We start from the raw sequence: 13159 nt of genomic DNA, 5'->3' as shown, positions 1-13159 counted from the left end.
AATAAAAAGTCGTGGTCTTTATAAAATAGTTAAATTATTTTAATTGTTGTGGGTAGGAAACCTATTTTCTCCACAGCTGTGCATAAAAAGAAAAAATCCTGATAAGCAATATGCTTACTGTACTGTAAGTAGTAATAAAATAGGTGAAACGTATCATACGGCACATGTGTACAATATATTAGATAAAATTGAGATAAATATAAACCACCAGTCGTTCCTTGCAACCGGAGAACCAACCGTTCCTCAAACTCAGCGTCCCCCACAGACCACTCCGCCAAACAAGGAGTAAACAAAAATCGGCAGATCGTAAATTCCGCAATGAAAAAAGAAGGTAAAAATCCCATTTCTGTATCGGCCGGCCTACGCTTGGACGATAAGCAAGTGTTGGAAAGCTTTCGAAAGGACGTGTTTCGAACCACGCCACTGTCATGGGGAGGGAGGTGGGGCAAGTGGGACAGAATGTATTCCACGCCGTCGGTTCAGACTCCTTGTTCGTTTCTTCTTTAGAAGAAACTCTGAAAGTGACTTATTCACAAAAATTTAAGCAGGATAAACCTTATACTGATACTTTACAACAGATATTACTAAATAAATTGAGGTGCTATGTTTCTATTTTTTACTGCTTACCGCAGTAATACGAAGAAACAATTTTGAAATCACTGATTCCATCGCTATTCACCTCTTTTTATGTAGTATGTAAGTCGGGGACCAATCCAGAAGTTCTCAACAAGTTTTAACAATTTTGATGAATTTGGAGCGCCGTTTTGCATTTCAACGGTTTTGATTATTGAAATTACTTGTAACTAATACATTCTACTTAGAATTAAAAAATCTTATACAGGTTTGTTTGTAAAGATCCTCTGTTGTAATACCATTGTAAAAAAGAAGTAGTAGTAGTTCTTCAAAATCATACTCAGTAGTAAGAAGGTATCTATAGAATTCATGGTGATTTGCTATTAAAAAAGTTGAACTACTATATGGCATTGACGTTCGTTAGGCATCAAATAAAGTCCCTAAATTTATAAAGTTAAAATCAATATTATTATTATTTTCACATATTTTGAATAACTTAACATTTTAGTAAAAACTTCTACAATAATTAAATTTTGACAGTTTTTTCCTAGAAACAGGGCCGAAATGACATCTGTCAAACTAGATATTTTGGAATAAACGAGAATTTTCACATCAAAGTATGCTTTGGATAAGTTAAAAATGGAATTAGTGAAGTTTAGAATGTAGATTACTATTTTTTTTTCTTTTTACCTTTATTGCTCCTCCTGGAAGAAATACGGCGTGCGCCCCTGGTCAGCGCCGAGAAAAAGCTAACAGGTGGGCGCGAATCTTTCTTTTTGTTCGCCAGCAATTCGACGTGGGATTCGGGCGACCACTCATATCTGAGCCTTGCCGAGTTTACTCTCAGCAGTGTGTCCCGGCGCATATGAACGTTCGACAACGGTCTCCGTCCAAATCCTCGTTCCGTTCTCCGGGTACACCCCGTCCCCGTGAAAAATTACCCCCCGGTTCGCTTTCCTCAGGGGTATTTTCCTGTTTTTCTCGCCGTGTGGCTCGTCGTTTTCGCCGGTGAAAGTTTTATATGTGACACTTAGCAGCGGATGAAGTAACATGTGTTTTCGGCCTTGTGTCGTTCTCAACCTCGTCTAGAACGAAGTGCTGCCGCTTGCGGAGACTGAGTAGAGGTCTTTCGTGCATTGTTTCCTTTGTTGGGAATGTTGCGTTGTGAGGTATGGGATTCTTTTATCAAGACGAGTTCAGAATTTAGGCTCGGAAAGAAAAATAGGGGGTTATAGTTTAAAAATAAATTTTGACGCTATATTTTTTATAAAACTTCAACACTCTCTTGTAAAGTGAAATGCTTATGGTACTTCATATGGTCTTTTCTTCTTGATAAGAGTCACACCCCAAATGCTATAATAAAAGTAGTCTTAATATAAACAAAAATCGTAGGTTAAAATAATGAATAATCTTGTTAGCCCCATTTTTTTTTGTGTAACAATAATTTTCCAGCCACGGCAATTTCGGTGCAAATTACGCGGATTAGCGGGAAATTAAATAAAAAAAGAACACTTTAAATTAATTTAAAGAGTTGCCGTTGTTCCGCAAAACAAGTTTGTCACCACTGTGGACAGTTTAAAATTATATTTTTGCCCGCTGCGCAATTATCCTTCTAACGAACGCCTCGTAAATTTCAGCGATTTCACGCCGTATCCCGTGTAATTATTTGGCGGCTTTCGTTCGGAAAAGGTTTTTATGGCTCTGGCGACGTTGAGACAATTCCCATAAAGACGGTGCCTTCGAGTTAAACTGTACAAAGTTATAAAATCGAAAACTACCCAGTTACGAATGTTCATCTAGTCTCCTATAATTTAAATTATTTTTCTGCTTAACGTAGAGTCATTATTCTCCAAATTCTGGCTCTAAAATTCTTTGTAGTTGTTTGTAGTAGCGTTTATTTCGTTTGCAGTGTTTAAAATCGTATGTAGTAACGTTTATTTCGCTTATAGTTCCTCAAAATCCAAGTTAAAGTAATTATTTTCCAAACTCTGGCTACAAAATCCTTTGAAATTGTTTGCAGTAGCTTTCATTTCGTTTGTAACTGCATGAAATTCGACATAGTCAATATAATCCAAAACAGGTGTCTAGAATCGTTTGTAGTAACGTTTATTTCGTCGATTACCTTAAACTCCAGTCATAAAATCCTTTGCAATTTGTTTAGTAGTGCTTAAACTGAGATGTATACACTTTACATTTCAAGCAACTTCAAATAAAATAAACGCTACTGCAAAGTCAAAGAATTTTAGAGTTAGAGCTTGCAGAAAAAATGACTACATTATATTTCGAGAAATTACAAAGAAATAAACAAACAGTTTTAGACACCTAACGCCTGTAACTGATTTTGTCTGCAGTTTGGGTATAGTTAATTTTCAAGAAACTTCCGTTGAAGTTAACCGTCAGAACAAGGCTTCATTACTTTTTTTGAGGCTTATTACAAACAAAAATATGTTACTACAAACATCTACGTACCATAATATGCAAGAAAAAAAACTGGATTTTTACATGTCTTATATAATTAACTTATAATAAGCGAACGTAAGTGATATGAACGAGGCTAACGCCTATGCCGAGAACTTCTAGGCGTTTTTATTATAATTACTGCAATTAATCATTATTATAAAGTTATCGACAAGAGCGCCTTGATGTGGTAAGTTTCGTGATGAGTTCGGCTGCGCAGAACTTGAATTCATGATAGCACGGCAATTACGGGCTTTTTTCTAGTCCTCCGGATGGTTTCTTACGGTCGTTAGAAGACCGGGGAAGGGGGTCTCCGCAATGATTTTCCTTTAAGACAATGCGGCGATATGACGAAGTGATAATTTTACACATCTGATTGGTATTAGATACGTGACTCTTATAAAGTTAATATGTATATACACGAACGGATAAGTTTTAAAAATATAGGCAATTGATCACTTGAAACAGCGCATAATTAGTTACTAGTCAATTGACGTGACAATTTTCACACTACGTAGAGTTGTTCTCTGTTTATCGTTTGAAATTTTTGTTTGGACTTACGGATTGTTAAAGCAAAGACAAAAAAGTATTCTATTCGAGCGTCCTGATTTCAATCTCTGTTTCTATGGCTCATTAGGCGAGACAAGCTATATTTTTCATCAACGGATTGTTGAACCGGATTTTTCGGTAAACATATATTCCGCTGTTCTCAATAAAATCGGGGCTTATTGTTTTCAAAACAGAATGTAAATCGTATTCGTTCGATGGGCCCGATTTAAAATGGATTTATGCCGGGCCATTGGATGTTAAATGCTTTTAATTAATTCCAAGGGGACGAAGCAACACGCCAGGGATCGAATTCGAAGATTGAACGGTCGGTCGGATGTACAGGGTGTCCTTGTTTTAACAGCGAAATTGACGAATTGTAGACATTTTTCAACGGATCTGAAGTTATTTTTGTGCGGTCGAGCCTAGATCGATATTTTCATCATTATATGTTATATAGATTAAATCTATATTATTCTGTATTTATTATTATTCTATCTGCCATTTCCATTGCGTGACGTCATATGTGATGCTCTCGAATTTTTCCCTCCCTCGGAAATAAGGTTACTAAGTGTCGCAAAATTTTTTTTGCTAATTACTGAGTATTATGTCCACGAATCGACTAAATTCAATTTATCTCGCACGACCATTATATATAGAGCCGTTCTAACCTACGAAGGTGATCCTGGCGGAGCGAAAAAAGAAACGACACCATTCCAAGGCGTACTGTGTGGTCCATGCCGAATAACAAATAAAAGGGCGTTCTTGCCGTCGATATGTATTCACCGCACGACGCTGGTCTAATGTCGGGCCATTGTTTCGGGAATTCAATGGGAACACTGTCGATGAATACGCTTAAAATATGGTCCTCTCGGTATCGTCGCATTAGCATAATAATAAGGATATATATGTGGACGGGACGGGAAGATGTACGGCATTCGTCTGGCGTGGGCAGGCGAGCCAATTTGGAAATAAAGAGGTGCGCTTATAAAGCGGACGTTAAGATTCGAAAAGTGCGAGAAATTTTTTGAAAAGCTCGTTTAGAGGATTCTTGGCCTTAAACAGCTTTGTTAACCCTTAAGTCGGTATATTTTAGAGCTGGAAATTTAAAACCCTGATAGCTTAGGAGCTGCCAGTAGAAGGTGGCAGCAAAAATGATTGAAAATGTTCTTTATTTTTTTCTAAGCTGATATTTTCAAGCGACTGCAAAACTGGGTTTTTATCGCTCTCGAGCAAGGCTCTGTTGGGGCTTAGGAGGTATTCTCCAGCGAGAATACGGCGTTCTTAATCGTATAAGAAACCTGTAAAGTCAAAGAACGAATAGTACCATGCAATAAAAATCAATTAATCAAAAACGGGTATATTTTTTCTGTGTCGTGTCTAGGTCTTTCAGATCTCGACGTATAAATAATAAATTATCCTTCAAGGTTCAAGCGAGTGATGATATATCACTTCACACTTCTTAAAGAGTTAATTTTCGACCTAATCTCACTTGATGTATCTATAAATCACGCCGTCCAGTTCCCTCTCTCGGTGAAATCTGTAAATCACCACGGTGTATGTACCGATTGTCGTCTGCCGATCTATTCCGGGTCCAGGTCCAGGATGACATGAGCCGGCAATTAGTAATGTCTCTGTCTCGGCCGTATTCCGCGAGGCAGCTGCTGCTTTTGGACTTCCTAGATAAATCGGTCCCCGCTCTGTCGTTTTTGTTTATTTTGATGGCGATTCCCGCTTCCGTATATGCACCTTTGATGTCTGTGATTACAGCAAGTGCAGGGTCGATTCGACTTCGTCGGTAATTTACGGACCTGTCGGGTCCTTGCAGATGATTTTTGACTTTGTTTTTATTTGATGCGAACCCTGTGAAGAATCCAAAAGATTATTTAGCGAAATAATTTGTCAATGAAATTGAATTTAACACACAAGAGTAATTAATATTAAACACCAAAGCGGGCCTTTTAAAATTGATATAAGAAAAGGTTATTTGCAAAGATAACTACCCACTCGTCAATGGTAATAAGCCTTAGTCAAATACAACTTTTCTTTTAACGTTAACTGATGAAAACAACATCTATTTCAAACTATCAAATACTGATCCTTCAAGCCTACTCATTAATTCAAGCAAACTACCAAAAACTGTTATTCAAACAATAAAGTAAAATGTTAACAAAACAGTACTGCTTACTTTACTACTTCTAATTGTATGAATTAGCCGGAAAACATGTTCTTGAATTTTTTCCGAGTAAATGTCTACACCGATATTAGATCTCTATATTTCTGTCCTTAATGGTAATGACTACTACACGTACCAATTACATTATAAAACCTCACAGATTTGCTTGTGACGTCAGTAGGTACTGGTAAAGTATTGAAAGGCGTTACAAATTTAAGAAAACAAAACTGATAATAAAACAGAGCTTTCAAATAGCCCGTATATTATTTTCTCTGGATTTGTGTTTTGCTGTCAGGAATTATAATGACAAGCACATAACGTGACTTACCTTCTTTACTAAACCTCTGTTAGTGACGTCACTATGCGCTGACACTTCAGCTGTGAGGCTTTGTATTACACGTGGCAAATTACCAACGATTAAAATTTGCAGTGATGACAACCGTCTAACGAGTCAAGTAAGCAATGCGTTCTCTATCACCAAACCGATAAGCTAACGGTGTGATCTCCCAACAAACCTCGCGAATCCCAATTTTCCAAGGCAAAAGACACAACAGCCGATCTAGTAATGGCGACGATCTGCTTTCGCCCTCCCCCCTTGCCCCCCAACAAAAAATCGTCCAGCATCTTCACCAACGTCGGTCGGCAGCGCGCCAAGCAGAACCACGGCCTGCTGAGCTCCACGTACCTCAGCTTCCGCGACCCGATCGACGACGACGTCGAGGAGATCGAGCTGGCCAACTTAAAACGCGACGCCGGCGTCGGCGACGGCCTGAGACGGTGCCGTAGAGTGTCGCACACGAACTCCCTCTGCAGGAACAAGGACGCCAAGGCGGTGATGACGCGCAGCCACTCCGACGGCAACCTGGACAAGAAGGGCTCGTCCACGTTGAGCCTCAACAGATACATGAAGGTCCTCAGCGGCAGCTGGAGGAACCTGCTGAATCGTAAGTCGATGACGCTTTTTACTATTAAGTTCGCTCGCACCGCTGCAGCACGAAACTAACCCCCGCTATGCCATGAATCATGACCACAACCTCATCATTGTGACTACCACTTTGACTAACTTGAACACGATAACAAACATATTTATTGGTTTATTACAAGTGTAAATGATTTGGGGCAAATCTTTTAGTCACAATTAAGATACAAAAAAAAAAAGAAATAAACAAATTTGGAAACATTTGAAATTAAATTGCTAATTGCTTAAATCTTAGAATACAAAAAATAGTGCGAATAATAAAAAACGACGCCCGAACAAGTTGTTTTCTCCCCACGAAAAGAACTAGCTGTGTACGCCCATGCAAGGTCAAACAACCAATGGGAACTAGACCAGAAGAGAACAATAAAAAGCTGTTTAAAATTCCGTTTAGATATTGTTTTTATTTACATCTACGCTGACCCCGACGGCATTCGTAGCATTTCGTGCTTACATAAACAAAACCAGTGAAATATGAGATGTCGCTGACAATCGCATCGGGTAAAAATTTGCGCTTTGCATACAGGAAATGCGCACCAGAAAAGGCTTACATGAGTTGGGAGGGTCGCGCAATATCGGTAGGTAAATGTATTATTTATATTAACTATTATGACACCGTAGCAACACTTGTAGCGTGAGTCACAGCAGCAATTGATGATGGGTAGAAAATTTACAATTACGATTTCGCGGACTATCCCCAATTATGTTTGCAACCTACAAGCCTAAAAGTTGCCTTCTATGGTCGTGTTGATATTCTATTGTTAGCGAGCGTTGTTAGAATATAGGTGGATACTTTTTAACTATTGATATTGTGGGAAACGACGGCACTGCATTGAATAAAACCGCAGTGTCTAGTAAAAAATCTCGACACAACTGTTAAATTTAAATAATTCATTTCTACATTCGTCAAGCGAGTTATTTTTACACCAAAGCCAGGTAAAAATATTTAACATCATGTTTATTCTACTTGACACTGATTTATTTACGGGTTTACGGATACAGATCGATTTGGACGATATTAGGTGACTCGTTAATATAAAACTTGTCTAGTTAATGCAGAGATAAATAGACCAGTCATTTAAATAAACAGTGTCCAGGTTCCTAAGCCACTTAACACATTTTCGGGTATTTTCGGAGACCGAAATGAAATATAGTTTTTGAAACAGACACCGCTTGCGTTTGGTCGATCGGTCTCTGGAACAACATGCCAGACACCATTACGATTATATGCAGGTCCTGTTCTCGAGAATCGTTTACGTCTTGTAACAATGTGAACGCATATAGGGTTACAATGGTCCTGGGTGGCTTTAATTAGAATTAGTCGTCCTGCATAGGGGGGATGATGCCGTAAAAGACCGTTTTAATTGTTGTTAGATGGGTGTTAAACTTTTAGAATTAAGGGTTAGCGCAGTAACCCCTCCTGGATGAGGTTCTATTTACTAATACAGTCAACGCGTTAGGAAGTTTAATTATATTAGGGATTTCCACAAAGAAATTTTGATACCGGGTGGGCTATTTTAGTGATGGAATCTAAGAAGCTAGAAAGATAAACGATTAAATTTTTGCTTTAGACCATTCTATTATTAAGTTCATGGCGTCGTCTCTAATTGTTTCTATCGTCGAGATATGTGAAAAAAAAACATAACGGAATTCGAGGTCCAAAATTTCCAGGAAAACTGATTCCAATAAATACAAAAAAATCTTAAAAATTCTATGAAATAAAGCGAAATAATGTTCTTCGAAACATATGACAAATATTATTTATTCAAAAACACATGATGATGTACTTAAATTTTAAATAATGTTATCCTTCAAAGCAGATATTTCAAATCATTTTTGCGAGGCACCATTTATGTAAAATCCGCCTCAAAATATAACAAAATACCTCAGAACAGCTTTGAAATACATTCAAATTTCATAAAAACTCATCGGGAACCATATAATCTTTCAGAAAACACCAATTCTTGTATAAAATATGTCAGGATACATCAATATAGTATGTATGCATCGAAATGAATTCAAAAACCATAAAAATTAGCTTTAGAGTCCTTCAAAAAGTACCAAAATTTATAAAATAATGTCGAAACAAAGAATCAAAACAGTTTTAGAGTACAAGATATGTCAAACCTGCGTAGACTTCATAAAAATTATTTTTTTTTACGGATTTTTGATGAATTTTGAAGCTCCTTTGATGCATGATGATACTTTTAATATCACCACTGATAAAGACAACATGCAAAAGCAGCCACGATATATATGATCTTACATTTCTGCTTTTTACTTTATGATCACTAGGACTTTAGCTGATAAAAATTCTAATATTATTGGAATGACCAAGAGAGTGTTTCTCAAGCATCAGAAGGATCAGACATGGAATCTATTTTGTTGAAATTTGTTTAAAAAAAACACTAAATGTTTTTTAGTTAGAAAGAATAAATTTTGTTTCTTCTTATTGTTTCAAATGTTATTTACCTTTTGTTAATTCTTCTTTGAGCTCTAGTAATTTGAGATTTGATGACATACCGATTCAGAATATATAAATTTTGTTTAAATATTATTTTCACAGCCTTTGAACAAAATATCTACGGAAAAATATTTTAATAATTAATAATTAAGTATTTTTTCGAATGTTTTTATTTCGAGTTTCTCCAATTTTTAGTAGACAATTCAAAATGATGCCCATAAAAAAAGAAAGTTGACTTTTTGCGGAATTTTCCCCACGCGTCACTGCTCAAACAAGAGTTTTCAACTCGGTTTTCGATACATTTCGGTACGTGGTGCGGCTTAATACAATCACGGAGCAACGAAACGGAGAAAATCCTCGCCCGAACGACGGTTTCCTTAAAAAATGATATAGGGATGTTTTCCGGTGCCGCCCCGACGTCCGGGACCCGGATAAAAAATGATCCGGGCCGCCTCAGATGCGATATTAAGCCGGGAAAACGTCCAAGCCCGCCAGGAATGCTGTTGGCACTTCATTACGGACCAACTGAACAAGTTAATAGAAACATTCCGAAATAAATAAACCGCACACATCCGAGGAGGCGAGGGCCCATGTTCTCGCTGAAGACGGTCCCGATCGATCCGAAACGCCTGGAGAGCGTAAGAATAGTTTTTTGTACATGCCCCTACAGGTAGCTTCAGCCGATTTGATTTGTCAAATGCCTATGTATTCAGTATTACTGTGGTTTGCGTGGTGCTCTTATCACTGTGGATTATTGTTTACATCTGGCTTACAAGTGTTCAAGATGTCGAGGTCGCAGCGTCCACTTCATATTGTTTCATACGTTAGGTCTTGGTTGCGATATCGCAAGCGCAGATACTGGTTGTGTTATTCCTCGCCCCAAGCGACAAGTTCCAGTGCAAGCAGACGCATGTCTTCCTATTAGTGCTATTGGGATAGACTAGACATTTAGTCCCAAAGAGTATATAATCTGTTATATTTAAAACGCGCATTGAAGCGCACTATACGTTTCGGCGGGACAGATTTACGTTCCCGGCCGTCCCACAGTAAACATGTCAATTCGGATAGTTGTGTCCATTGTCATCCGGGCCCTCTCTCTCCGCGATCTAGCGCTCGGTGCATTATGGATCTGCATTGCAGGCTACCCCGAACAATAGAATGTCGTACCGAGGAATGGCTACGTTGCCGCCGCTGTAGTCATATTAGTTCTAGGACCTGTCGGGGAGAAGAGGTCGAAAGTAATAAATATATGTCAGGACCGGCGTGTGTTGCTGTTCCGCGAATAGAGGACGTCAGTGAACCGTAACGCTTTATTTCTCGTAATTTTTTGTCAATCTTCGTGCTCTGTTGGTTAATTTTATTTCCCAGAAGTACAAAACAATATTTATTTACAATAAATGGGTCAAACTGTCCGAAATATGAACTGTGGGAAACGCTAACGGTGGGATGTGGGGTACAAACGAAAAATAAATTTCCTTTCCTCCCTCTCAAAGGGGAGTCCTTGCTATCGGAGAATTTAGGTCCGTTCCCCTACCCATCAAACTGTCAAATAATTACCGGTCAGTCCCACGGAATCAATTCCGTTCGGGCGTATCGGACGAGTCTGTTTCTAATTTATTTGTTTCCTAGTTTCCGTCTCTTCCAGATCTTTCTCTTATCTTCCCTTCGCCGAATCGACCGAAAGATTGAGTTTCCGGTCCTCGAACTCGAGACTAACGGAAAGTTTCGTATCGCCTTATATGAATTATACGGACCAGTGGTGGTTCGCGATTAAGGACCCCTCGGAATATGAATTGTTTGTGTAAAAACTCCTTATGCTCCCAGTTTGTGTGTTTAATCTAAATTGGTAATTAAAATTTATCGTCTTACACAAATACACAATAAAGAAACCATATATTCGTGGTGATAAACAGCGCATATGCGACCAATTTTTTTTTATAATCCATTTATTTTAACGTCTCTTCCTTGCCTATTCGTCGTTCGACATCTGCAGCGCCTAAAACACATTCCTAACCGGTGGCGACAAAAATAGCCCGGTCAAAATAGACATTTCAAATAACGAAAGTTCCGACAGAGCTAAATTTTGGTGGAGACCTTGGGTACACCATTAGAAATAAAGTGTCAAAAGTCCCCACCGATCCCATGTGTGCTAAAAAAGTTATTCAAGTTCAAAAGTCAAATTTGAGGTTTTTTGGTAACGGTACGTTTTATCAAAAAAGTAGCCCAGACAAAAATTATAGATTGAAAATTATCTACAAAAATGGTCCTTATACTTAGATCCACCATTCCTGAGATATCGCGATTCTAAAAGTTCTACACGATATGCACACATTTCCACACCACCTGTGAGGTATTGTACTTTGACGCGTTTTTTTTTACGTGGTTTCCCCGATAGGCCTACTCCACGAACTGTTATGACGGAATTTTCAAGGACAATAACTCTTTTAACTGTATGATGATTATTGATATTGATATTGGTTATTGACTTTAACTGTAGTTCTGATTTATTTTGATATTTCAATCTGATTCATACTCTTCGTCGACTTCAACAGTCATGTCTTCTTCTTCCTCTTCTTCTTGCTGGATGTTCATAAATTGTTCAAATGAAGATGAATCAGCTGTTTCTTCATCGAAATCACATGAATATTCGTCTGTTGTATTCAACTGGACATTTGAGCAAGACTGGCTTTGGCAATTAGTACACGCTGGAGAACACAGTAACCCTACTCTTCTACAGCCACATTTAGCACTACAACCTTTTTTGCAATTGCAAAAAATAGTGTTTAGGAGTTTTCCGGAGCAGGTGGAAGTAGTTTGAATCGGTTCCAAAGTATTATCTGTTAATTTCCAACCCCAGTCTTCTGGGTTCAGTTAATTGCCTAGCCATGTCTGAACTTGATAGTATACTCGATACAAGTGTTGATTAGCAGAAGCCGATGTTGGAGGAAGACAAGATAGTTGTACCCCTTTTGAACATTGCTGATGTAGTGATGTATCAACTGGAGTCCTTGCAGTGAGTAGTATTAATAAGTCAACATCTTCACCAACTACAATAGTTGTATTTGTTGCATTGTTCTATTGCTGTTTCAATTATAAGGACATAACTTGACTAAGGGACCTGAGGTTCTTTTGAGTATATATTCTCAGAATAGTATAGTTTATACATACAAGAGACACAAATAGGTATTTTTACCTACATTAAGTGCCTGACTATGTATATACGTGGCATATATGTGTGCATATTACTACATATCACGTAGAACGTGACTCCTTCAACTTAGAATCGCGATATCTCAGGAATGGTGGTTCTTAGAAAAAAAAGTATAAGGACCATCTTTGTAGATAATTTTCAGATCTATAACTTTTGTCAGAACTACTTTTTTGATAAAACTTACCGTTTTCGAAAAAAATCCAAAAAACCTCAAATTTTGACTTTTGACCCCGAATAACTTTTTTTAACACACATGGGATCGATGGGGACTTTTGACACTTTATTTCTAATGGTGTACCCAAGGTCTCCACCAAAATTTAGCTCTGTCGGAATTTTCGTTATTTGACCACTATTTTTATGACTAATTTGACCGGACTAAAAACGCGAGCCTGAAGCGTCAGTGACGTCACCCGAGATTATCCCGGCGTCGTGTACACGACTTCCCCGTTTCAGTGCTAAGCCGAATTTGGCGTAGCTCCCTCGTCGCGCTTCCGCTCCTGACGGAAATCGGCGCCCGCTGTTGGCGTAGGTCCAAGATTCGCAGAAGTCGCGAGATAAATCAGAGCGAGTCGAGGAGAAAGTCTCGGGTGGTGTTTTCGCGCTCGGACGTGTGGGAAATTTACTGCCTGTGTCTGTGAGCGGCGGCGATCATTAAATAAATTCATTTGTTTCCGTATGGATGCGCGTTTCTTGCGCAACGCCCGCTATGATTCATCTGTGCGAAGGTACGCTTCTCCACGTATGTGACGATCCTCT

At 38.4% G+C, this 13159-nt stretch overlaps 1 protein-coding gene across 1 annotated transcript in view; it reads left to right on the top strand.

Annotated features, from left to right (window-relative positions):
• The window catches only part of LOC108910391, a 72394-nt gene that overhangs the window by 57661 nt on the left and 1574 nt on the right, over positions 1-13159 (top strand). Inside the window, exon 2 of the mRNA XM_018714978.2 lies at positions 6183-6696. Coding sequence (XP_018570494.1) covers positions 6318-6696 — 379 coding nt within the window. The 5' untranslated portion in view covers positions 6183-6317. The remainder of the gene's footprint in view (positions 1-6182; positions 6697-13159) is intronic.

This window comes from Anoplophora glabripennis, unplaced genomic scaffold (genome assembly GCF_000390285.2).
Source record: "Anoplophora glabripennis isolate ALB-LARVAE unplaced genomic scaffold, Agla_2.0 scaffold252, whole genome shotgun sequence".
NCBI classification, from domain to species: Eukaryota; Metazoa; Arthropoda; class Insecta; order Coleoptera; family Cerambycidae; genus Anoplophora; species Anoplophora glabripennis.
This window is presented reverse-complemented; position numbering and strand designations above follow the sequence as displayed.